The sequence below is a fragment of the Heteronotia binoei genome, chromosome 11, assembly GCF_032191835.1.
Source record: "Heteronotia binoei isolate CCM8104 ecotype False Entrance Well chromosome 11, APGP_CSIRO_Hbin_v1, whole genome shotgun sequence".
Taxonomy (NCBI): Eukaryota; Metazoa; Chordata; class Lepidosauria; order Squamata; family Gekkonidae; genus Heteronotia; species Heteronotia binoei.
Genome location: NC_083233.1, coordinates 59,647,127 through 59,670,868, shown reverse-complemented (window position 1 = coordinate 59,670,868; position 23,742 = coordinate 59,647,127). Strand labels below are relative to the sequence as shown.

Below are 23,742 nucleotides of genomic sequence, written 5' to 3'. Positions count from 1 at the left end.
TTTTTTAGTTGGAGATACCAGGGATTGAATCTAGGACCTTCTGCTTACCAAGCAAATGCTGTACCACTGAGCCACTGTCCCTTCCTTTGGGGATTTGGCAAGAGATCTAACTCTTCCACAGGTGTCATGCTTAGGTTGACCCTGTTTATTAACATTCTCTTGTGAGAGTTGAGAGCCCCGTGGTGCAGAGTGTTAAAGCTGCAGTACTGCAGTCCTAAGCTTTGCTCACAACCTGAGTTCGATCCCCTGGGTTTTCAGGTAGACGGCTCGAGGTTGACTCAGCCTTCTATCCTTCCGAGGTCGGTAGAATGAGTACCCAGCTTGCTGGGGGGAAAGTGTAGATGACTGGGGAAGGCAATGGCAAACCACCCCGTAAAAAAGTCTGCCGTGAAAACGTTGTGAGAGCGACGTCACCCCAGAGTTGGAAACAACTGGTGCTTGCACAGGGGACCTTTCCTTTTCTGTGAGAGTTACCAGAACTGCCATCTTCAGGCTTGCATTTCCTCTGGGGAAGCCCAAAAGCACAATATGAAAGCAAAAGGCCCAGCCCTGCTAGCGGTAATAGGTATTCGCATAGGGTTGCCAACTCTAGGTTGGGCGATGTCTGGAGACAGTGGGGACTGAGGAGGGGAGGGACCTTAGCAGACCCCCTCCCTCTCCTCCAAAGAAGTTGTTTTCTCCAGGTGGACTGGTCTCTGTAGTCTGGAGAGGAGTTGTAATTCTGGGAGATCTTTAGGCCATACCTAGAGACTGGCAACACTATTTCAGTGGGTAGTGTCAGATTGCTGTTGGGGTTTCAAAGCTCCATGCTGCCATGAAATTCACTAGTTGACCTTGCCCTGTCTCTCTCAGTCTAACTTAGGCTATTGTGAGGATGCTTTTTAAAGTCATGTAGGAAGCACAAATTCACACACTGCTTCTGAACATAATTTCTGTCACCTGGAGATCAGCTGGACTTTTGAGAGATTTCCAGGCCCCACCTGGAGTTTGGCAACCCTACAAGCAGGGTTCGTTTTGTAGAAAAACAGGTGGTGGAGCTCATCCAGGGATTGTTACAGCTGCATCTCCTATTCAATGGACAAGGTGGGGAGGAGGAGGGGGAACCCTCAGAAAGGTTCAGGAGCTGCGCTCCTGTGAGCTCCTGCTGAATTCAAGGCCTGCCTACAAGATCATCTGGAAAATTTCATGGTGGAATAGAACAATGGAACCCGGGCATCCCCAAATCAGCCCTGTGAGCGTCACTGTCCAAGCTCGGGTTTGCAGGTCTTTTTCCTAGCCCGGCGACGCTCTGAGCGTCTAGTTCTGCACTTCACGTCACGTTGTGCGCCTCTCGGAGAGAAAGGCCTTTTGCAGACGCTCCCTTATAATCCCACCCCGCGCGGCTGCGCCGGAGCTCGTCTTTTGGGGGACGCTCCCTGAGAGGTCACTCAGGTAAACAGCCAAGATGGCGGCGCCGTCGCCGCCGGGAGCCGAGCGGGAGCCGGGCTTGGAGGCAGAGCGGGCGGCCCCGCTGACCCTGACGGCGCTGCCGGGGGAGCTGCTGGAGCTCATCGCCTGCTGCGGGACGCTAAGCGCCGCCGACGTGGGCCGCCTGGCCTGCACCTGCCGCCGCCTCCGGGAGGCCTGTCAGCCCCACGGGAAGGTCTGGCGGGAGCAGTTCCGACTCAGGTGGGGGGGCCAGAGGGGCGGGGCCTGTGGCGAGGAGGGCGGAGGCCTGGCGCCTCTGAGCATGGGCAGAGGGCGGGAGGAGAGGCCTCTGGGGGCGGTGCCACGGAGCATGAGCAGAGAGCGGCAGCCGGGCTCCTAAAGAAGAGGAGCTGCCCTGAGCTGCTTGGGATTGGCAGAGGTCCATCTCTGCTTCGTCGCATCCCCCCAGGCCCAGAGATATTATTTTAATTTATTTAATGTTGTTAGGTTTTTTTACATCGTTCTTCCTCCAAGGAACTCGTTGGGAGAAGTTCTAGAGCAGGGCTGGCCGAATTTGCTCAGTGTAAGAGCCACATAGAATAAATGTCAGATGTTTGAGAGCCGCAAGACATGAACATCAGATGTGGGAGGGAGGAAGAGGTGAAAAGAAAGAAAATTTAAATGCATTCTTCAAGCTGGCTTGGCTTGGAGAAGTGATTTAAAGAGAGAAATGCCTTTTCCAAGATGGCCAATGGGGCAGCGAGGGCTTTGAGAGCCAGACAATATGTTTGAAAGAGCCGCCTGCACGTGACTCCTGAGCTACAGTTTGGCCACTTTTGTTCTAGAGTGTCAGGTTTGGTTGACTGAGATTAAAATCCCTAGTTGCCATGAAATTTACTGGGGGACGTTGGAGGACTTATTCTCTCGCAGTCTAACCTACCTTATAGGGTTGTTATGAAGGTAAAGCACAGGAGGGGAAGAAGCAGATGGTGCGCCAGATCAAGCTCCTAGAAGGAAAGGCGAGATAAAAATGTGCTGCTAAACAGATAAAAGGTGGCTTTCTGTCTTGATGTTTCATGCTCAGTGCAGTGGCTTTAAGTGGCAGTTCTAAAAACTGAGTCTTGAAATTCTGGTCAGCGAGAGCCAGTCTGTTGCTGTTAGAATATTGGACTAGGATCTGAGAGACCCAGGTTCAGATCACAACTTTCCCACGGAAGCTTGCTGGGTGATTGTGGGTCAGTCACATGCTCACACAACCTAACCTACTTCTCAGGATCGCTGTTCGTGAGGATCAAATCGAGAAGAGGAGAGTGATGGAAGCCACTTTGGATCCCAATAGGAAGAGAGGTGGTGTTTAAAGGAAGTAAAATAAATAGAAATAAGTAAAGCAGACCGACCATTGCCTGCAAGGATGCTTGCTGTGCTCACTTGCACTTACCACTTGGAAACTGCATGCTGGTTCCTCCTTTTAAACTGCTGATTAAATCATGTGTTGTGCAAACCAGTTCATTAAAACTCTTATGATGGGGGGGGGGGGAATGTGTGATGGACCTAATTAAAACACTATTAACAGAAGCAGATTAAAAACAAAAAAGACAAAAATTAGAAGTTTCTCCATATTGTTACTTTTCTTTTCCATCCTTCTTGCCACTCTCTCCTCTCACCCCCAAGCAAACTTCAGATCCTGTTGACCAGTAAGCCTCATTTGGCTCTAGCATATATTCTTATAGCTGGGAGTGGAAAGGATGGGAGAATAGGGCCTAACTATCACTGGCTTCTGGTGATAACAGCATCTCACTGTAAGTGATTTGTCTGGCTGTTCAGTTGCTTAATGCTCATGAATTGGTTAAACAATACAGCTTGATTTTTGAACAAAACTATGCAGTGGATAATCTGGAATGATATTCAAAAGTAATTAAGGTAACCAGATAATGTATAGATCAGGGGTTTCAAACATGCAGCCTCAGACCGGAAACAGCCCCCCCCCCGAGCTTTTATCAAGCCCCCAAGTAACTGACTGTCATCTGCTTCCTTCTCTCTTTCTCTTGCTTCCTTCTGAATAACAGCTTGCTTTGCAAGGCTTGCTCAGTCACACAGGAGCTACACAGCAAAACACTATTTTCTTCATTGACTAAGGCTCCTCCCTTGGGGATGGAGAGGGAGAGCTGGCTTTGCCAGGCTCTCTCAATTGTGCAGTAGAGCTACTGAGTCAAGCCTCTCTTCCTTCTTTTGGCCAAGGCTTCTCCCCCTCCTGGTCCCCTGGGGAAGGAAGGAAAGAGCCAGAGCCTCCTTTGCCCACTTCCCTGGATCCCATGGGAGAAATACAAAGAAAGCACTGTTAAGACCAACAAATGCTAATGTTTTTAAACATGTTTTATTTTAAGGTTTTTTTTAAAAAAAACCCTTTAATTGTGTTTGTGTCCTTTTTGAAGTTTATATCTCTGCTACCTAATATTACATAAATCAGTATTGGAATCAATAATGCAAATTTACCAAATCACTAATATACAGTTACCTTTAGAACCTGAAATTTTACTATTAGGTAAGTGGTCAGACCCAAGCAGCAGCCACAGCAAAATAATAATAATAATAATAATAATAATAATAATAATAATAATAATAATAATAATAATAAAACAATACATATTTTATTATTGGTGGCACGCACAATGATAACAGCAGGATGGACAGACCATTCAATACCTTTTATTGTGGAGTGGCAAAACTGTCTTTGGAAATATTTTATCATGTATAAAATTACAAGTAATATTTTGTCATTACCTGCAGACTCTCATGAAACTAAATTTATAGCAATATGGGTTCCTATTGTGGAATATCTGACAGAAGATGAAGAAATTCCATGTAATTCATTCCATAAGCAAATGATTTATTTTTAATTTTATATTCTTTAGTTTGGAATAATAATGGAATGCTTTACTTCAAGCTTTGTCCTGTTTACAGGTTTAATATAACTGTTTGGATGTATGATTTTTTAAAACTGATACAAATTTAAAAAAAAATGTTAAACTCCACAGGCTTGCCCTGTCAAGCTGTGGCTTGATAGGGGAAAATTATGCATTTGATGCAAAAAAAAATGCTGCACATTAATATTAGTATGAAATATTCAACTTGAGGAATAAGAAGCTGGCTTTCACAAGAGAGAAATTAAACTGAAATGTTAGAATGTTTTCAAAATTCAGTTTCTTCCTACCCTATATATGCCTATGATGATAGTGGGGGGGGGGGGGGGGAGATCTACTTGGTCTTCCTTTACCTTCAGTAGCAGTACCTCTGGGATGGGAGATCAAAAAAGGATGTTAAAAGTCTGGACCACAGTGAGATTAAAAAATGAATCTGCTACAAACCCACTGAGCCATCTAGTCAGCTACAGCAAAGGCAAAAAATTGCAGCTTTTAAAAAGTAAAGGATAGCAATTCTTTGTATGCGCACATACCTACTTGCTTTCATCAGGTTTTCATGCTGTTCCACTGCTGCGATTGATGACTTTAGCTGCATACATGCAAATAGGGGCCAAATGACCCTCTGCTGGAACCAGGCTGTGCCATGTTACAATATTACTGCAACTGTTTATTTTAGGGCAGTGAGTAGAGAATAACCCCTCCAATAGTAATTGCAGTGGGAATTTTTAAGGCAATTACTCAAGATGGAGCCTGGCCCAGAGTAACAAGGTCAATATCTCAATTTTTGCCAAAAGTTCAGTGATCAAAGAATCAGCTGGTTTTGGAAGGCAGACATCTATTATCACCAACCACAATGGTCCTCGCTGCTGGATCTGAATCTTTTAAAGATCCAGATTGGTTGCTGAAAGATAATGCCAAACCTTGAATTGAAAAGCTGATCTGGAAAACAACCCAGAGTTATAGTTTTCTGAACTGGTGAACTGTCCATTGTTCAGCCACCTCTTTTGCAGGTGGAGAGAGAATATTCTCTTCCTTTGAACTATTATTCAGTCTGAATTTTACATGCCAACTGGCAGTTGGAGGAAACACTACAACTTCTCTTCCTCTGCCAAGACATGGACACAGCCAGGTTGTAGATGAACTTCGCCTGCTATGAATAACAGGCCAGGATCAGAAATCTACATATATCTGTCCAGTTCTTACAGTTGCTGGTCCGTGCGCCCGTATGAACTCCTGCAAGTTTTGCTTTGCTCTCCAACAGTGATGTATTTTCATCCAAGTTCTGTTGACAGATGGGCATCCTGAGCCAAAAAAGTTCGTGCTGTTGCATTTGCTCACAACACTGCTAGTGTGGCGTCGATGTGACACTGCCATGAATTTGTACATTTGTGATTTGTTCTGATGCTCTAGATCAAGTGCCCCATCCAGATAACACATTTGTTGCAGGGTTTATTTTCAGGACTGAAACGTGGTCTACTTGCACAGAAGAATGAGGTGGCAGAATCTTATCCCAGAGATAAAGTGGCAAACAGCATGTTTGGGATGCCAGGGTGGTTGTATTTTTTTATATTTATATGTACACATGTGCACCTGGAAGTCATGGCGACCTCTGGTGACTGACTCCGTACTGGGGGCCTGGAGGATATTCAGGAATCTGGCTGGATAATGCCTGCCCCTGCCTCCTGACTGCTGGTATTCCAAGGAGGTCTCCCATCCAGGTACTTTTCAGAGTCAACCGTGCTTAGTTTATGACGAGATTGAGCTTGCCTGTGCAATCCAGGTCAGGGCTCTGAGATGCCATTTTTGAATGTTCCTTCACATAAAAATAGACTCTTTGCAGGTACAAAAAGCTGACTATCAGGTAGACAGGTTGTAGTCAGTAGGATACTGGAGACAAGAGAGATACATTTCTTAGATAAATAAAATGGCTTCGCCCATGCCCTTGCTTGTTCTCATAGGGAGCATTTTACACAGCAGAGCATTAAAAACAAGGTGATTCCCCCAGCAGCAGGGTAATGTTGTACAATTCATTCTATCACTTTATGATTTTACTCCCTCACCCCCCCGGTCCCCTGGACGTGTAGACCAGGCATCAGTTGCAAATTATGCTACTAAGTCTGCAGTACCCAAAAGTGCAGGCTTAAATTTGGTTTGTACAATCCATGGCCACTTAAGACTGCTTCCTGTTTTTATACAGTTGGCTACTAATATTCATGAATGCAGAGACCACAGCACATAATCCTTTCCTGCCCCATTTTTCTGAATTTTGCAGACAGGTTCTTACACACAGCGATATGACATTCAAATAAATTGTGATTGCCATTCCATATAAGAATAGGCATTCCTCCTCCTCTCACACAGGAATGCCTCTTCTGAGATGCTGTCCTCATGATACAAACATGCATCATCTAAAATTGAGAAAAGAAGGGCGGGGTATAAATCTGCAGTCTTCTTCTCTCCCTTTGCTACACTCCTGACCTCAGTTGCCCCTCCAAAGCTGATCTTTTCCTGACAGGAAAAGTAAATAGCTATTGCAGGACATAGGGCAGTTCCACAGGGGTGTGCGGTGGGGGAGGCATAAAGAGAAGAAACTGGGGTAGTGGTGGTTATCTCTCCTCCCTTGTGCCACAGCTTTGCTCTCTTAAGTATACAGCCTTACTATGATGGCTTCTGTTTACACATCCGGCAGAAGGTACATTTAAAGATTTTCCATCATCACATCTAGTTCATTCCTCTCTTGGAGAATCTGCAAGCAGTGAGAAGCAGATTCTGCACAGCTCTGAATATAAGATTTTGCATGCAGAATTCAGAAAACCAGGGCAGGAAAAGGAGTAGACTGAACCACATTCAGCTCTTTAAAAAAAAGAAAAAAAGTGTTCTGAGTAAATATTCTTAAAAGTGTAGCACCCACAAGTTCCTTGAATACTTGGTGGTAGTGAATAATTTCCTTTGCTCAAATACTGCTTAGTAAAAATATTCGTGACTTGGGGAACTGACAGCTACCTTTACATGCTGGTTTTTAGATGTTCTATGGAGTTGTGAAGCGGGGTCTAACGCACCAGCTCTGGTGTGCTTTTCCTCTCTGCTGCTGGTCTTTTATCGATGTGGTGGCAGTGCTTCATTACTGCAGTTTTAGCGTTGGTATAATTGTACATTGGAAATTGCCTCCGATTCCCCATTGTGCCAGAAAGGCAGTGCATAATTTCTTTAAATAATGACCTTTATTTTTCCCTTGTGTTAAAAGTACATTTAGTAGGCTGTAGTTAAAACGGTGACAAGCGCGGCCCAGATCCATACCTTGGATGAGTTCCAGTATTAACATGTTTGCTCAGGGAGGGAGCTTATGGCTGCTCTCCAGGAGGCTTCTTCCCAGAGATATTATACTGAAATTTCTTTCCAGAAAACCTTCATTCTTTTGAATAGATAGGCAGGTGCACCATTAATCCTCCAATGTCACAGAAGCTTCCAAGGCACCAGGGACACAGCAAATAGCAATCCAGAATTACAGGCCACTCTTGGATTATTATTTTTTTTTTGTCCCCCATTTCCCTCGGAAATCAAAGACAGGTCTGGGTTCAGTGCCACAGAGAGCAGCTGTTGGCATCTCCTTGTGCTCGATGCGCATGGGAAATAAAGAACAAGCAGCTACCTCCTAGGTTTCCTGGCAGTAATGAATGATACTCCCTTTTCCCCAGCTGTTAGTTGTATTTTAGAAAAACTTGTAGCAGGGAGAAGAGGCCTTTAGGGCAGGGAGTTGCAGGGTATGCATCTCCAAGCCAATCCTCCCCCACCCCAGCCTTTCCAAGTCTAAGCCCTGACCAGCTGAGGATGTTCCCTAGCGGTAGGAGGACAATACTCATGTGCATCCCTTGGCCACTACTGGTTTTGTGTGGTGGTGAGTGGGATATAGTTCCTCCTTCCCCAGCATACATCATCTGTTTGTAAGAACACATGAGCCAACGTGTGTTCATTTCACAAATGAAACAAGTGAAACTGGAATTCAGTGTTTGGATAAATATGAGGCTTAACGCACATGTTTGCCTGTGCGTGTGTTTAACATAGTGTGAAAGTTATTTAGCGTACATATAAGGGAAAACCAAGTGCGTGCTGTGCGTGTGCTCACTATAACTTGTGAACCGGACTCTTCTCTTTCCTCATTTAGTTCCTAGTGACTTCTCCAACTAGATGTCTTACAAAATGTGCACCTGTGTCTCCATTTTCCAGGCAAGCAGCAGTGATTTCTAATAGTCACATTTATCATAGTGTGTCTGAGCATTTGGCTTTTTTTTTTTTTTTTTAAGTCTGGGATTGTCAACTTTTAATGAGAATGTTGATATTTGTCAAATTTTGGATAGCTATAAAAATACATGCACACATGGCAATTCATTATTGAAGCCAAATTTTACCTATAAAATTAGGCTGTAAATGTACACATACTTACCTGTTAGTCTCATTCATCTCCATAACCTGTTGATGGTCTTCTAAAACGTTGCAGGACTTTTCTCTGTCATCTGTTTGTTTCCAACTCACGTTATTGGATCACTTTTGGTTTGTGTGAGAAAACTTGTGATGATTAGGATGGTAGATCATAGCTGATCAGTTCATTTCTTTTGTTTGAGAAGGAAAGTATAACAGATGTCTACTTGTTTTAGGGTGGACGGCTTTTGTTCTCCTAGAACTAACGTGAAAGTTTCTGTCGCACAAGCATCCAGATCACAGGATCCCTGTTTATCTGCCCTTTTAATGGGTTTAAGACTTTACTCTAACTGGAATAAAGAATCACTTAAAATAGCCTTTTCTGTTGCTACAGGAAGAAAAAAAACTGGATGAATATATTCTAGCCTGATTGTACTCAAATGTCTTTTGGGAGTTTGATCTTCTTAAAATCTGTTTGATTTCCTGAAGAATTGCTTTGCCGTACTACATGAAAGCATAACAATTTCTTAAGCCATTTATACATACAAGGTCAACAGCCAGTTCTGAAGACTTTCTGTTCTACCTTAACACCTTTTAAAAATGGGGAAACTTTTTGCCATTCCTCTTCAAATTCATTCTATGGAGGAATAAACTCAGTAGCTTGTTCACGTTTTCATGAACTGCGGGAAGACCCGAGTGCTAACTGTTGTGCTTTTCTCTGTCTTGTGTGTAGGTGGCCCTCACTAATGAAATATTACAACCAGACAGAGAATGTCAATTGGCTGGAGGAATATAAAGAACGACACAAAGCTGGCTTGGAAGCAAGAAGGATTGTAGCATCTTTTTCCAAAAGGTTCTTTTCAGAACATGTAAGGTTTTTGTTTGTTTGTTCTTCTTACCATAGCTCTGCATGCCAGGCCTTTTTGCCAAAGAGGACCAGCCTTTTGCCTTTTCTTCTCCTGCTTCTTTTAAGGTTTGGTAATTCGAGTTCACTGGAGCAACAGAACAAATGGAAAGCCTGCATCTTATGGCAGCTCTCCTTTTTTGCCAGTTCTGCTGCCTGCCAGTTCCTGCTATCCCTTTCCATGTCTCATCCTCCACCATTCAAAATGATCCATTATCCCTTGGGAACATTAGGGGGGCTACAGCAGGAGACAGAATAAGCTTGTTTGTGTGATGTATTAGACTCTATGATGTAATAGTTATAGTACTGGACTTGGACAGTCAACTGGGACAGTTCAAATCCGCATTCAACCATAAAGCACAGCCTTAGGGCAATGACTTTCTCAGTTTGGACCTCTGTCTGTTTCATCTCAGAAAGTTGTTTTGAGGATCAAACAGAGGAGAGGAGAAGTGTGTACACTTGCCCTTGAGTGCCTTAAAGAAAGGGTGAGATAAAAATGTTTTTATATGTGAATGTTTATATAAATCATATTAGATCCAAGCCTTTGTTCCAGCAGATGACAAGGTTTCAGCAAATGGGTATCAAAAAAAAAAAAAAAGTGCCAACACAATCTGGCCAGCATTGCTGTTCCTTACAGGCTGTCCTTAAGAATAAAACTGCAAGTTAATGAAATTATATATAAGCATGTCCCTATAATGTGCCTTAGTCCATTTGATTGTGTATGTTTAAGAAAGAATATTTGCATCAGTAAAAGTCTATTTATTCTTAACGCTGAGAGAAGGGTTGTTCTTAAGGACGTCCCCAGCTCAAAACAAAGCTGTACTTTTCTGATGCTTTGTGTGGAAAGAATTCTGATTCTTACATCTTCTGTTGTTGCCCTTTAATAACATTGCTTTCTTATTCCAGGTTCCCTGTGACGGCTTCAGCGACATTGAGATTCTGGAGTGCCCAAGCCATTTCTTTGAGGATGAACTGATGTCCATCCTTAATATGGAAGGAAGGTGAGCTAGAAGGAGGCGGCTGCTTTTTCACAGGTTCTTGGGGGTTTTCAAGGTTTTGGCTTCTGTTTATAAATGAGTTTGATGTCTTTGTATCAGCTTCGACTTGGGGCCAAACTACACATTACATCTGCCGTGTGCAGGGATGTGCAACAGGATGCCGGCCATGAGTTCCCCATGGGAACTCAATCTAGAAGGGCCACAAGGGGCCCATTCTAATTAGTGCCCCATTCTCTCCCCTCTGCCATGGTTCTGTCTCAGATGGGACCCCTGCATCACTTCTAAGTTGACTTCCCCCAAAGATCTTATAGCTGGCATCCTGCTGCTAGTGCCTGTAGTGATCATGAGGCAGATGTAACACATATGGTGTGTTCCATGGATGGATGAGGGGCTCCTGACTCCTAAACCGGTACTCTTTCCTAACCCACAACAGCGCCAGTGTGCATGTGCGTTGTTTCCCCTGCTGGGGAAACTGCACATGCAAGCGGTCAATCTACATGCAGCCCCCTCTCCCCAGTGGTAACATTTTGGGTTGGGGAAAATGGTGGTGGGGAACCAGAGCCCCTCCTCTCCCCTCTGCCATGGTTCTGACTCAGATGGGACCCCTGCATCACTTCTAAGTTGACTTTCCCCAAGGAGCTCACAGCTGGCATCCTGCTGCTAGTGCCTTTGGTGATCATGAGGCCACCATAACACATCCGGTGCACTCACACTACACTAAATAATGCGTTTTACATCCAGATTTTTGCTACTCTTGCACAGTAAAAACCCAGATGTAAAAACGCGTTATTTAGTGTAGTGTGAACGCACCAATAGTTTGGTTTTTGGTTGGGTTTAGTTCTTTGTCACTTAGAGCCAAACGCTGCTCCCTATACCCCGTGGTATATACACAAGGGTGGTGTTCAGAGCTGCCAGCATGGCTGGAGAGGAATCTTATTCCCAGTTCAGTAGTGCTGTACAACGGAAGAAAGAGCCTAGAAATGTGCTTGTTGCTCCTTTGTGTTGTTCTCCATCTGTAGCAGACATGAAACTGAGTATTCTAGACACCTCACCACAAGCATTGAGTGTGGTGATGGGTTGAACCCAGTATGATTACAAGAATAACAAGAGCAAAGTGTGTGGGGGGGTGCTGTTTAGCAGTATAGCAGTACATGTAGGCAAATCATTTTTTGGAGCTGATACCTTTTGCAAATTTCTTTTTGTGGATGTAATGTGGGGTGGTGCTGTCTACTTCTGTCACAGTTGTCCCATGCCAGAGTAGCTGTTTGGATCTTTGTTGGTGCAAAAACAGAGCTCCAAATGCATCTTACTATGGACAGCATTGACGTGGAGTTGGCAAAAAGAAGCCTTTTTTTCCCTCCAGTCAGCTCTAGTCTGACTCAAAACGGGTGAAATGGCTGGCGGTCAAATGTTTTAGGAAGTAATCTTAATGCCACTTGAATTGGATGAAACTGTTTGGGATGGAGGGTTCAGAGGTATCATGGAATCATAGAGTTGGAAGGGACCTCCAGGGTCATCTAGTCCTACCCCCTGCACAATGCAGGAAACTCACAAATACCCCCCCCCAATTCACAGGATCCGCATTGCTGTCAGATGGCCATCTAGCCTCTGTTTAAAAACCTCCAAAGAAGGAGAGCCCACCACCACCTGAGGAAGCCTGTTCCACTGAGAAACCGCTCAGACTATAAGGAAGTTCTTCCTAAAGTTGAGCCAGAAACTCTTCTGATTTAATTTCAACCTGTTGGTTCTGGCCCTACCTTCTGGGGCCACAGAAAACAATTCTGCACCATCCTCTATATGACAACCCTTCAAGTACTTGAAGATGATGATCATATCACCTCTCAGCCGCCTCCTCTCCAGATTAAACATGCCCAGCTCCTTCAATCCTTCTTCGCAGGACTTGGTCTCCAGACCCCTCACCATCTTTGTTGCCCTCCTCTGGACCCGTTCCAGCTTGTCTATATCCTTAAAATGTGGTGCCCAAAACTGGACATAATACTCCAGGTGAGGTCTTACCAGAGCAGAGTAAAGCGATACCATCACTTCACGTGATCTGGACACTATACTTTTGTTAATACAGCCCAATATTGCATTTGCCTTTTTAGCCACCGCATCACACTGTTGACTCATGTTCAGCATATGGTTTACTAAGACCCCTAGATCCTTTTCTCACATACTGCTGCTAAGACAAGCCTCCCCTATCCTGTAACCATGCATGAGATTTTTCCTACCTAAATGCAGAACTTTACATTTATCCCTATTAAAATTAATTTTATTGGATTCAGTCCAGTTTTCCAGCCTGTCAAGATCATCCTGTATCCTGTTTCTGTCTTCTACTGTATTTGTGACCCCTCCCAATTTAGTATCATCTGCAAATGTAATAAGCATTCCCTCGAGATAACTTTTCTTGCCTGAACCTCTCTCCTTATACCTTATTGGAGTTCTGTGTGTGTGTGTTTGTGCACACAGCATGTACATGTATGTGTGTATCATTTGTATGGGCTTTTCTTGTTCACTGTAATCCATAAAACCACCCTGTAAGGCAGGCCAGTATTTTTATTTCCATATTACAGATGGAAGATTAAGGTAGAAAGACAGCAGCCTAAGCCCACATGGTGAGTTTGTCAAAGAGATTAGAACTGGCAATCTCCAAGACTGCAGACACCACTGTGCCCCAAAAAATCTCCCAAAATAATCTGTGCAGCCATATCACAGTGAATTATCTTAGCCGCTTTGCTTCAGCAGCTCCCTTAGTTTGAATTTAAGCCTCAGGTGAAAAAACATCCATTGTTGTGAATGAAAAGTGATAGTGTTGATAACACTGTCTTGTCTGGGGAACATGCTGCCCTCGTCATTTGTTGGACTGGAACAATGTGTGTGTTGGAGGGAGCAGCCTTGGAACTCAGGTCTCCACTCTGTTGCAAAGGGACAGAAGACTGTGCTTTGAAGCCATGGATGGGGGGTGGGGGTGAGCTAACTCTCTCCCATCAGGATTCCAGGTGCATGTTTGCTGTCTTGCAAGGAACAATGGCTTATGGAGGAGGAATACATACGAGGAGAAGGCTTATTTACTTCCCATGTCGTCTTGTTTTTCTGTCTACTTCAAATCTCAGTCTTTGCATTTGACAGGCAGAGGCCCAGATTGCATCTCTCCCCTGAATGTGTAGCTCTGTTCTTTATTGGTTTTAAATAAAGGTTCTAAGTAATGGTGTGTAAAGATGGCCCTTTTTGTTTTAAAGACTTGGGAGGGGGCACTTGCAATGTTTTTTTGTTTGACCTAAAGGGACTGCTCTTAGGCTATGCCGAGGCTTGTTCTGTCACAGTTGCCTTGAATTTTGTCTTCAAATTCTGCTGCAGCTGCAGCTTAACACTTTGTGTTGATTAGGTTTCTGGTTAATGCCATTTGAGCCTTTGCATTGGCTCCACAATCCTTATTAAGCAGAAATGTATGCTAATTATCCCCTGATTATGCTGCAGTCTTTGCCATTGGCTTTCATTACACTAAATCACTTCCCTGGAAGGTGTCCAGGGAAAATATCTGCTCCTACTGAGCATCCTGATTGACTGAAGGATGACAGGTAGCAGGATTTGATCGCTTGCCCACCTGGACAGAAACCAGTGGGCCCAATTTTACCTTTGAAGCCCTTTACAGCCTGGGATCCCCATATCTAATGGACTGCACTGTCTCACACCAGTTATGTTCCTTGTATGGTCATCTTCTTCGCTGTACCATCCCACAAATCTTTCTGCTCCTTGTCATCCTCAACAAGGGTAGTATTGCTTATAGAACCGACATTATGGAATGGTCTGCCTGAGAGGGTTGCAGAGGGCTTTATTATTTTTTGTAGAGCATGTTAAAAGTGTCCTGTTCCAGAGAGAGAGCCTTTGTTGGAGGTTCATGGAGTTGCCAGGTATTTGGTGACAAGTTTATGGTGGGAAAGGCTTGAGTACCTTGACCTATTGAAAATTTCTGTATATGTTGTTGGCCTATTAGGACTGATTTCATTGTGTGACTGCAACATGGTGTTACCTTCACTCTTCAGATAAAGACAGAGGATAACAATAGGGACTGTGGCTAATAATAATAATATTGACGCCATCTTGGATTTTAGGACTGAAACTGCAAATGTATCGTATGTATACAATGAATTTTAACAATTTTATTGTATTTTATTTTAACATTATGTATTTTAACTGCTGTTAGCCACCCTGAGCCCGATAGGGGAGGGTGGGATATAAATACAATAAAATAAATAAATGCTATTGTAGTGCTGCCTTATCGCTGTAAGTACGCTCTGACTACATTGTTTCTGCTCCATTTAACATGTCACACTTAAATTTGTAAGCTTTGTTTCAGCTCCGTTTTAGATTTCTGCTTGTTTTTAGCTTGCTATAGTCTTGTTCTTAGGGCGTCCCAGCCTGGTGATTGTACTTGATTTAGCTGTGGAATCCACCTTGCATCTCGGTGGGAGAGGCAGACTATAAATAATGTTATTAAAATAAAAATAAATAATTGCAGGTATAATTGGATTTTATGGTGCTGGATGCTAAACAGGTTTCAGGATGCACCAATCACTACAGTGATAGAGAAGCATAAAACTGATCACTCTCCCTTTGAGAATATGGAAACCAGCAATTAATCAGGGGCTGACCAGCACAACGTGAAACACACAGGTCAGGCAAAGAGCAGAAGAAGAATACAGCAGTCCTTATGTTAAGAAAGCTGGAGATAGATGATGCACTTGGTGGAGTCAATAGAAACTCAAGTAGATAGCATTTACTTTTACTTTATAGTCTGCCTTTTTAGTGAGACTCAAGACAGGTTACACAGGATGATAAGTAAGTGCAATCAATAGAATGAGACATATAATAAGACTAGGATTATGGCAGTTTGAAACAAAACATAAAGTACATATGCTAAGCAATGCAGAAGATGCTGTTACATACACATAGAAGCAAAGCAGTGAGAATAGGATAGTACATTATAGCAAACAAGTGGTACATATTGTACACAGTGGTATAATTCGCAGTCCCATTCTGTTTAAAAAACCATGTTCTTGACCTGTTTTGTTATAATACAGTCCTATTACCTGTATAAGTATGCCACCCAAACTGTTATTTCTGGAACGGCAGAAATGTGGGAGCATTTCTGACTGTCTCAGGCAGGCCAATCCACGGAGTAGAGGGCACACAGCCCCCACACCTCATAAGCTAAGTCCTGCTTGAGGATCAACTTCTTTCAGTTGGAGAAACCATCAACGAGGGATGAATATTTCCCCAAATAGACACCAGCCATAGGCAGCTATCTTGTGTTGTCTGTGATATAGTGTCTCTGTGGGGTATGGAGGGTAATGATTTTTATGATTCCTTTTTTTAAAATTCTGTATTATATATATGTATGTGTATATACACACACACACACAATTTCTTGCATAGTGTAATTGCAGAGCTTACTTCTTATTGGCAGAGTGAGGAAGAGAGTGGTTTTTGTTTTGTTTTGTTTTTAAAAAAACCTGTATTCAGAGATTTGTCTCTTTCCTATTTGCGGCTCTACTGAAATTTAATAAAATTAAGGGGGGGGAGGACAACCATAAGGGCGTTTTCATTACACTGCAATTTTCTGTCCATGTCTCATAGATGAGATCATGTTTTAGAGTCTATTGTGTGTATTCTTTTTACTTTTTTATCTTTATTAAAACAAACAACAAAAGGAAGTATAAAATACATGGATACATAAAATATATAACCATCCCTTTTCCCTTTACAGCCATAAACACGGACATCCTGTATCAGCATAGAGCAATTATAGTATTAATTCAGTCTATTCTGTTGCCAGTTCCATGCTCTGTATAGCCATCACCAACAATAAAAGGTCTAATCCAAGTGTGTCCCTGCTTTTCTGGTATGCTGTTAATTTCACATGAGTATAGAACAGTGTTCTCTTTAATCTGTGGAGTCTTGTGAGCAAAAATTCTACTTTGTGAGCTACTGCATTAATTAGTGTGCTCTGGAGTCATCCTTCCTGAGCTAAGACAAAAATGTGTGAGCTGGAGGCTAAAAATCTGTGAGCTAGCTCACACTAGCTCAGTTTGGGAACACTGGTATAGAATAGATTTAATTTATTTTCAACAACCAGTTGTGTAATTTAGGAACGTCATTGTGTGTATCTTGAGCAATACAGCTGAACTATTTTAATAAAATTCTTCTTTGCCCTTCTGATACCTAACTGTGATTATTAGTCTTGTCATTTCTAATTAGACGTTTTTACAGAAATTAATCTGAAGCTTTCAGCCTGCCTCTTTCCATTCCATTCTTCCATGATATTTTCCCAAGTGATTGTTCATTTCAGTGGTTATTTTATGCTTTGCAGGAAAGGCCTGACATGGAAGTACTATGCTAAGAAAATTCTCTACTTCCTGAGGCAACAGAATATTTTAAAAAAACTGAAGACATACCTTCAACGCTCAGCAGATGAACAGTCCTTCTTGGAAGGTTAGTATTGACCTGAAAGAGATGAGTAAAATAAAGAATAAACAGGAATCCTTATGGGTGGAGTCTAGGCTGGCTGTGTTTCTTATCTCTGGATCTGAACTTGGTAGATATGATGAGCAAAATACATTTCAACAAGTCCTTTATTGAGGGCTTGGCCTCCAGTGTAGTATTTGTTTTTAAGGGGGGAAACCCATCATTTCCCCTCGTCTTCATTTTCTGATACTGTTGATGAAATATTTTTGTTCTGTCTTTACCTGGATGCAAAACCAAATATATGTCTCAGTTCACTTTGTCATCCTGACTCTGCCATAACGTCAACTAAATCTATTTATTTAACTTTCTGATTTTAAAAAAAATGTACCTGCCATCTCATGATGTCAAGTTTCAGAATGTTTTACAATTTAGGAATGATGGAGATTGTCATCTGCTGAAACATCTGTTATACTTCACCAATTACCTGAAATGAGCAGTCAATAAACAAAGACCTCCCTCTCTAAAGCTTGCCATAAAAATAATGTTTTTCTCAATGTCTTTGAAGTGGCAAATGAGGGAGTCAAGTAAGTGGGAGGATGTTTTATGGCAACTGTTAAAAAGACCCTGTCTTAGTGAGGCCAAAACTACATCCACAGACTTGAGAATCACTGTAGTTTAATGGTTAGAGCATAGGCCTAAAATGGGGACACTAAGCTTCAAATGCCCACTCTGTATTTGGGTGAAAAGATGAAATAAAGAGAGGAATGACAACTAGCTTTTAAAGGGACAAAATGGTCAAGAAAGCAAAATCTACAATGCTTATCCGTCCCACTTGTACAGTATCAAAATCAGTAATGCCATTATCTTTTTGCATGCTGAAGTAAGAGTTGTGTTGAAAAGCAGTCTCAATAGGTATGACATTTTAAACAGCCAAAATTACATTCTTTCTGCCTGCTATTTTTTCTAGGTGCTGTATTAATTGATCAGTACTGTAACCCTTTGTCAGACATTTGCCTAGAGACTGTTCAGGCCCAGATCGATGACATTGCTGCTAAAGTTCGTAAATATCTGAAGTCTAAAAACCCTCGGCATCCCAGCGTGACCTCAAAAGCAGGTATCTGTTTTGTTGTTCTCCTCTGCAACCCTGAAAAAAGCCCCTATGAGCTAGGACTGGATGTTATATTGAGGGTTTATTATTATTATTATTTATTTTTCATCTGTTGGTCTGCACCTGGAAGTCATATCGACTTCTGGTGAGTGGTGACTGACCGCCTACTGGGGACCTGGAGGATATTCAGGGAGGTGGCTGAATAAGCCTGCCCCTGCCTTTCAACTGGGTATTTCAAAGACAGTCTGCTATCCAAGTACTAACCACAGTTGACCCTGCTTAGCTTCCGAAATCTGGCTTGCCTGGGCTATTCAGTGCAGGGCGTGTACTGAGGGTTTTGATGATGAAGTCTCTGGTAGCAAGTGGTTGTGATCACAGCAAGGGCAGTGAGAGGGTGAATGCAGCTTTAAGGCCCAGTCATCCTGTTCTGTGTTTGGAACTATTGTGGGCACAAACTGTGACTTGGTGTGAGTTCTTAATAGAGATTAATGTGAGCAGGAAGTTGGTCTTTTATAAAATAAGATGTTTGTTCTTTTTCGATATACATTTTATTGAGAATTTTTTTGAATAACAAAAGAAGGAAGAAAAAGCAAAAAAAAAAAAGAAACCTAGAAAAATTGTAAAGTATAAAGGACAAATTTCCAGTTTTCTCTACAAAAAGTACAATTAAATCTGCATGATTCAATCTTACTCTGTAGTCGCATAGTGTAACTAAGGAGTAACACGTTTGGGGGTTTTTTGTAGTGTTTTAACAATGTTGTGATGTTTCAGGAGAAGTATCTCAGGAAGTCTTCGAGGTGGAACTTCAGAGGCAGGTTTTGGATGCCATGAACTATGTCCTGTATGAGCAATTGAAATACAAAGGGAATGAGGTGGATTACTACAATTCTCTGAATTCATACATTCGCCAGGTAAGCAGATCTCTGCTGAACAAATCTAACAACAATAAAAAAAGAGCTTCTCTTTTGGCTCGTTTTCCTGTATGAATGTGCGGCATATGTCAGCTTGGGGCAGTTCCTTAAAGAGACAGATTGCTGTCACCTGTTCTGTGATAACTTTCTGCATATTTGTTTAGGGAGACTTTGAGGCTTTTTGGTTTTATGTTCTTAGAAACAGGGTGCTCTTTTGTACTGCCTGACTATAAAACTGATCTCTCCTTCCCTTTTTTCCTCTGCTCTTTAAAATCCCAGATCAAAGAGCCCTAGGACTTCTAAGCTTCTCATTGTTCTGAGCTTCCCTTTTCAGGTTTTGATCCATCGGACTGGAATCCCGATCAGCTTGTCTGTGCTTTATTTGACAATTGCCAAGCAGTTGGGAGTCAGGCTGGAGCCTGTCAACTTTCCCAGTCACTTTTTGCTGAGATGGTGCCAAGGGACAGAAGGGTAAGCTTTTAAAGTTCCTGCTCTCCAAAGCCATTTTATTCCCCCGCCGGGAAGCTGCTCTCCAATCTGGCAAGAGAGCGTGAGCAGCAGCTATCACAGGCAGCAAAAATGTTTCAACATCTCATGTTGCTGCTTTCTAGCTCCCCAATGCCAAATGATGAAGTAATGGTTAGCTTCTCTCCCCCTCCCTCCCACCCCCCGCGCTACAAAAGAAAAATGATTACGTTAGATTAAAATATCCTGTTATTTGCCATGTCGAAGCTGGTCATCAATAATATTGCAGGGTGATCTTGTTAGCTGCTGGAGAGTTGGCCAACACATGCATAAAAGGTTATAAATTCACTTGGAGGGGGGGTTCTGTTGGTGTTGCAAGATCACAAGAGGACAGCTGTCTGTAATGAATAGCAGCAAATTTCCAGAGGGTGAAATATAATGGTGTTTGCTCATAGACCCCTCTTGACTCTTCATAATTGTTATAGATTTTTTTCTTTTAAAAAAACACACACGAATGGCTTCATTTTACTCTTTTGTGCAAAATGATTGCTAGTGACTGACGTTCACATGTAAAGTGCCCATCCATTTTCTTAATTGGCCATCGAGGGCCTTCTAAATGGCACTATGATTAGCCAGGGGTGGTCAGACATCCTGAAGGACCCAATTAAGGGATGGCTTCAGTGATGTCATTCAGGTCCGGGAACCGTGGTTGCTGTGCCTCAGACGCCCATCAACCAGCTAGCCTTGTGTGTAGTCCCGGGCTAAAGGGGTTTAAATTTCTGCTGCATTTTGCACCAAGGAAAGCAGAATCCCGGAGCTGAACAGAGAAAGAGCGATTGGTCTGAAGTCACCCAATGAGCTCCAAAGCTGAGCGGCATCTCTCTGATTCTGATCCAGTATTCCAACAACAATGTCTCAGTCACTCTGTCCTTATTTTATTTCAATATTTGGGTGTTTGCATCTGGCCTTTCTGCAGTACAGCACTCAAAACAGCTGCCGTGATATCATTAACATAAAGAGTTAAAACTCACCTCAATTAAAAAATAACTATTATGATTACTCTGGCCCTGTAACAAGGTCTGGGGGAAAGGGCTTGTGAACCCACTGTCTGTAGTTCCTGTTAGGACCTGCTCACGGAGGTTACATTGTTGTTGTTGTTTGTTATTGTTGTTGTTTTTACTATTGTTGTTGATAATAATAATCAATAATAATAATAGTGTTTTTAGGTCACAACCAATGTTCCTTCTAAGCTGCAAAGTCTTGTGAGCAAAAATTCTACTTTGTGAGCTACTGGCATTAAAGTTGCGAGCTACTGCATAAATTAATGTGGTCTGGAGTCATCCTTCCTAAGACAAAAATGTGTGAGCTGGAGGCTAAAAATCTGTGAGCTAGCTCATGCTAACTCAGCTTAGAGGGAACACTGGTCACAACCAACTTATCGTGTCCCATGAAGTTCCACCTGATGACATTTTAAAGGCAAGAGGTGAGCAGAGATGGGTTGCCATTGCCTTCTTCTGCATAGAAGCCCCAGTCTTCCTTGGTGGTTTCCCATCCAAGTTTTGCCCAGGGCTGACCCTGCTTAGCTTTCAGGCTATACCAGACTTGGATACTGAGCTCTTTAGGTGGCTGTCTGCAGCTCTTTTATTAGGGCTTGCCTCCTGCTAGCGCCTTTTTCATTCCCAGATCTCCTGGTTTCCTCTGTATTTCTCCTCCACTTCTTCACTAGCATCCACACCCCTCTCATCTGTACCCTTTACACCATCTGCTTCTCCCCATCTCCAATCCTCCCCAGTCCTCCTTACTTTCCACCTTGTTTGGAGCTGTGTGGGGCCAGGTGATTTATCACCCCATGTCCATCTCTACCCCAGCTTTGAGCCTTGGCAGAATCAGGCAAGCATACCTTGCAGCAGCTGGCCATGTGGACAGGCTGGCTTCCATAACACTGGAGTGTGGGATTCTCCATGTCCTGATGCCTGCAGCTGATTGAATCCCTATGTGGCCACCACCTCACAGGCACCTTATAGATTAAACACATTTATTGTGGCATATGTTGTCATTGATCTCTCTGCCATACAAGGTTATCTGAAGGACCGTCCTGTCCAGGAACTAAGATCACAGTGAGTGGGTGCATATACCCACTCAGTCGTAAAAGTCACTTGGGCCAGTTGCTTTCTGTAGTTTAGCCTGCCTCATGGAGTTAAATCAGAAGAAGTAAAATGTGGAAGGGTAGAATAAAAATATCATCAATGTATACTCTGAGGACAGGAAAGGGGAGAAAGAGAGAGATGTGAGCATAAAATAGTCATTTTCAACTCCAGCTCTGCAAGATGCTTCAATCCTAACTCTGCCATGGAAACTCACTGGGGTAGCCTTGGGTCAGTCACATATGCTCAGCCTTACAGGGTCATTATGATGATAAAATGAACAAAGTTAGACCAATTGGTTTTTTGTTTGTTTTTTGGTATTTTTGTGTGTGTGCACTTGGAAGTCATGGTTACCACTGGTGATTGACTCTTACTGTGGGCATAGAGGATATTTAGAGAGGTGGCTGAATAAAGCCTGCCCCTGCCTCCAGCTCTGGTATTCCAAGGAGGTCTCCCATCCAGGTACTTGCCAGTCGACCCTGACAAGATTGGGCTTACCTGGGCTCTTCAGGTCAGGGCGAGGGTAGATCAATGTTGTGAGCCACTTTGGGTCCCCATCGGAGAGAAAAGCAGGATATAGATTGAAAAATAGGTTGAAAAATCTTGAGAGTTGTTACCAGTAAGAGAAGACAGTACTGATCTAGAAGGACCAACCATCCAGCTTGGTGGCTTCCCCTCTTTCTGTGACCTTGAATCCCATTGCTGTGTAAAAACAAATCAGTAGAATGAAAATCGTGTTATGTTTTGTGAAACCTTGCCCTTAGTTTTGGTTTTCTTGGCCTTTTATTCAGAAGCACGAATATCTTTGACTACATTTACATAGATGCTTTTGGAAAGGGCAAGCAGCTAAAGGTGAAGGAATGTGAGTACCTGATTGGACACCACGTAACAGAGGAGTTCTACGGCGTGGCTACAGCAAAGGAAGTTTTGCAGCGAATGGTGGGCAACTTGCTGAACATCGGGAAACGGTAAGAGGCGCCAAGGTGCCAGGTTTAGGCCATCACTTCTAGTTGGGCAAAGTGGGACAGTGCTCTGGCTCAGCCTCATCAGTTTTAGCTGAACTGGCCTCATCTAGGCAAATGGGAGGGACCATAGCTTAGTGGTAGAGCATCTCCTTGACATGCAGAAGGTCTCAGGTTCAATCCCTGCCATCTCCAGTTAACGGATCTAGCCAGGTTTTTTTTGTAGCAGGAACTTCTTTGTATATTAGGCTACACCCCACTCCCAATGTAGCCAGTACTCCAAGAGCTTACAGGGCTCTTCTTACAGGGCCTACTGTAAGTTCTTGGAGGATTGGCTACATCAATGGGGTGTGGCCTAATATTCAAAGGAGTTCCTGCTAAAAAAAAAAACCCCTGGATCTAGCAAAAGGTGATGTGAGAGACATCTACCTGAGATCAGTCAGAATAGACAATACTGACTGTGATGAACCAGTGGTCTGGTTCAATATAGGGCAGTTTTATGCGCTCACTCACTGCAGAGTTTTTCTTCAGACTGCTAAGGACTGCCAAGAATTCCATTGCAGAGGGGGGGCGTAACCTTCTTTCACCCTTTTCAGGGCTTGGAGAAGCAACATGGACAGTCTCATAGGACTGCACTAGGAGTCACACTTCTGGCCCAAAAGGGTGTCAGGGCACTCTTTGCCTGTTCAGGCCCTCTGGGAGAAGCAACCGCAGGAGAGCTCTTAGGACTGATTCGGAGGCTAGAAAGCTTTGGATGCTATCAGTGCTACTCACAGGCCTTTAATTAAGACTGCTGTCTTTCTCTCTCTGTCCTGGGAAACGAGCCTTAAAGAGCTAGGAGAAGCTGTGCAGGACCCTGGTGCTTAAATAGAGCAGCATGAAGAAAGAGGCATTTCCTGAGGCCTGGTAGTGAGTGAGATAGTAAAGCAGTGTGTAACAAAACTTCATCACTGCAGAGAGACCTTACTGGATTGGATACTTCTACATTTAAAAAAAAAATCCTTGAGAGCATTCACACATGGCTGTGGTCTGAAGGTCCCC

The 23,742-nt window shown here is 43.1% G+C and overlaps 1 protein-coding gene across 2 annotated transcripts in view; it reads left to right on the top strand.

The window, feature by feature from the left end:
• The first annotated feature begins 1,417 nt into the window (after nt 1-1,417).
• FBXO21 (F-box protein 21) overlaps nt 1,418-23,742 on the top strand; it is a 38,639-nt gene continuing 16,314 nt past the window's right edge. Inside the window, exons 1-8 of one of the 2 annotated variants that reach the window (XM_060249627.1) lie at nt 1,418-1,668; nt 9,478-9,613; nt 10,555-10,649; nt 17,017-17,138; nt 18,079-18,225; nt 18,991-19,130; nt 19,465-19,601; nt 22,531-22,707. In XM_060249627.1, coding sequence (XP_060105610.1) covers nt 1,445-1,668; nt 9,478-9,613; nt 10,555-10,649; nt 17,017-17,138; nt 18,079-18,225; nt 18,991-19,130; nt 19,465-19,601; nt 22,531-22,707 — 1,178 coding nt within the window. In that variant the 5' untranslated portion in view covers nt 1,418-1,444. The remainder of the gene's footprint in view (nt 1,669-9,477; nt 9,614-10,554; nt 10,650-17,016; nt 17,139-18,078; nt 18,226-18,990; nt 19,131-19,464; nt 19,602-22,530; nt 22,708-23,742) is intronic. The other variant, XM_060249628.1, reaches the window with a different exon arrangement.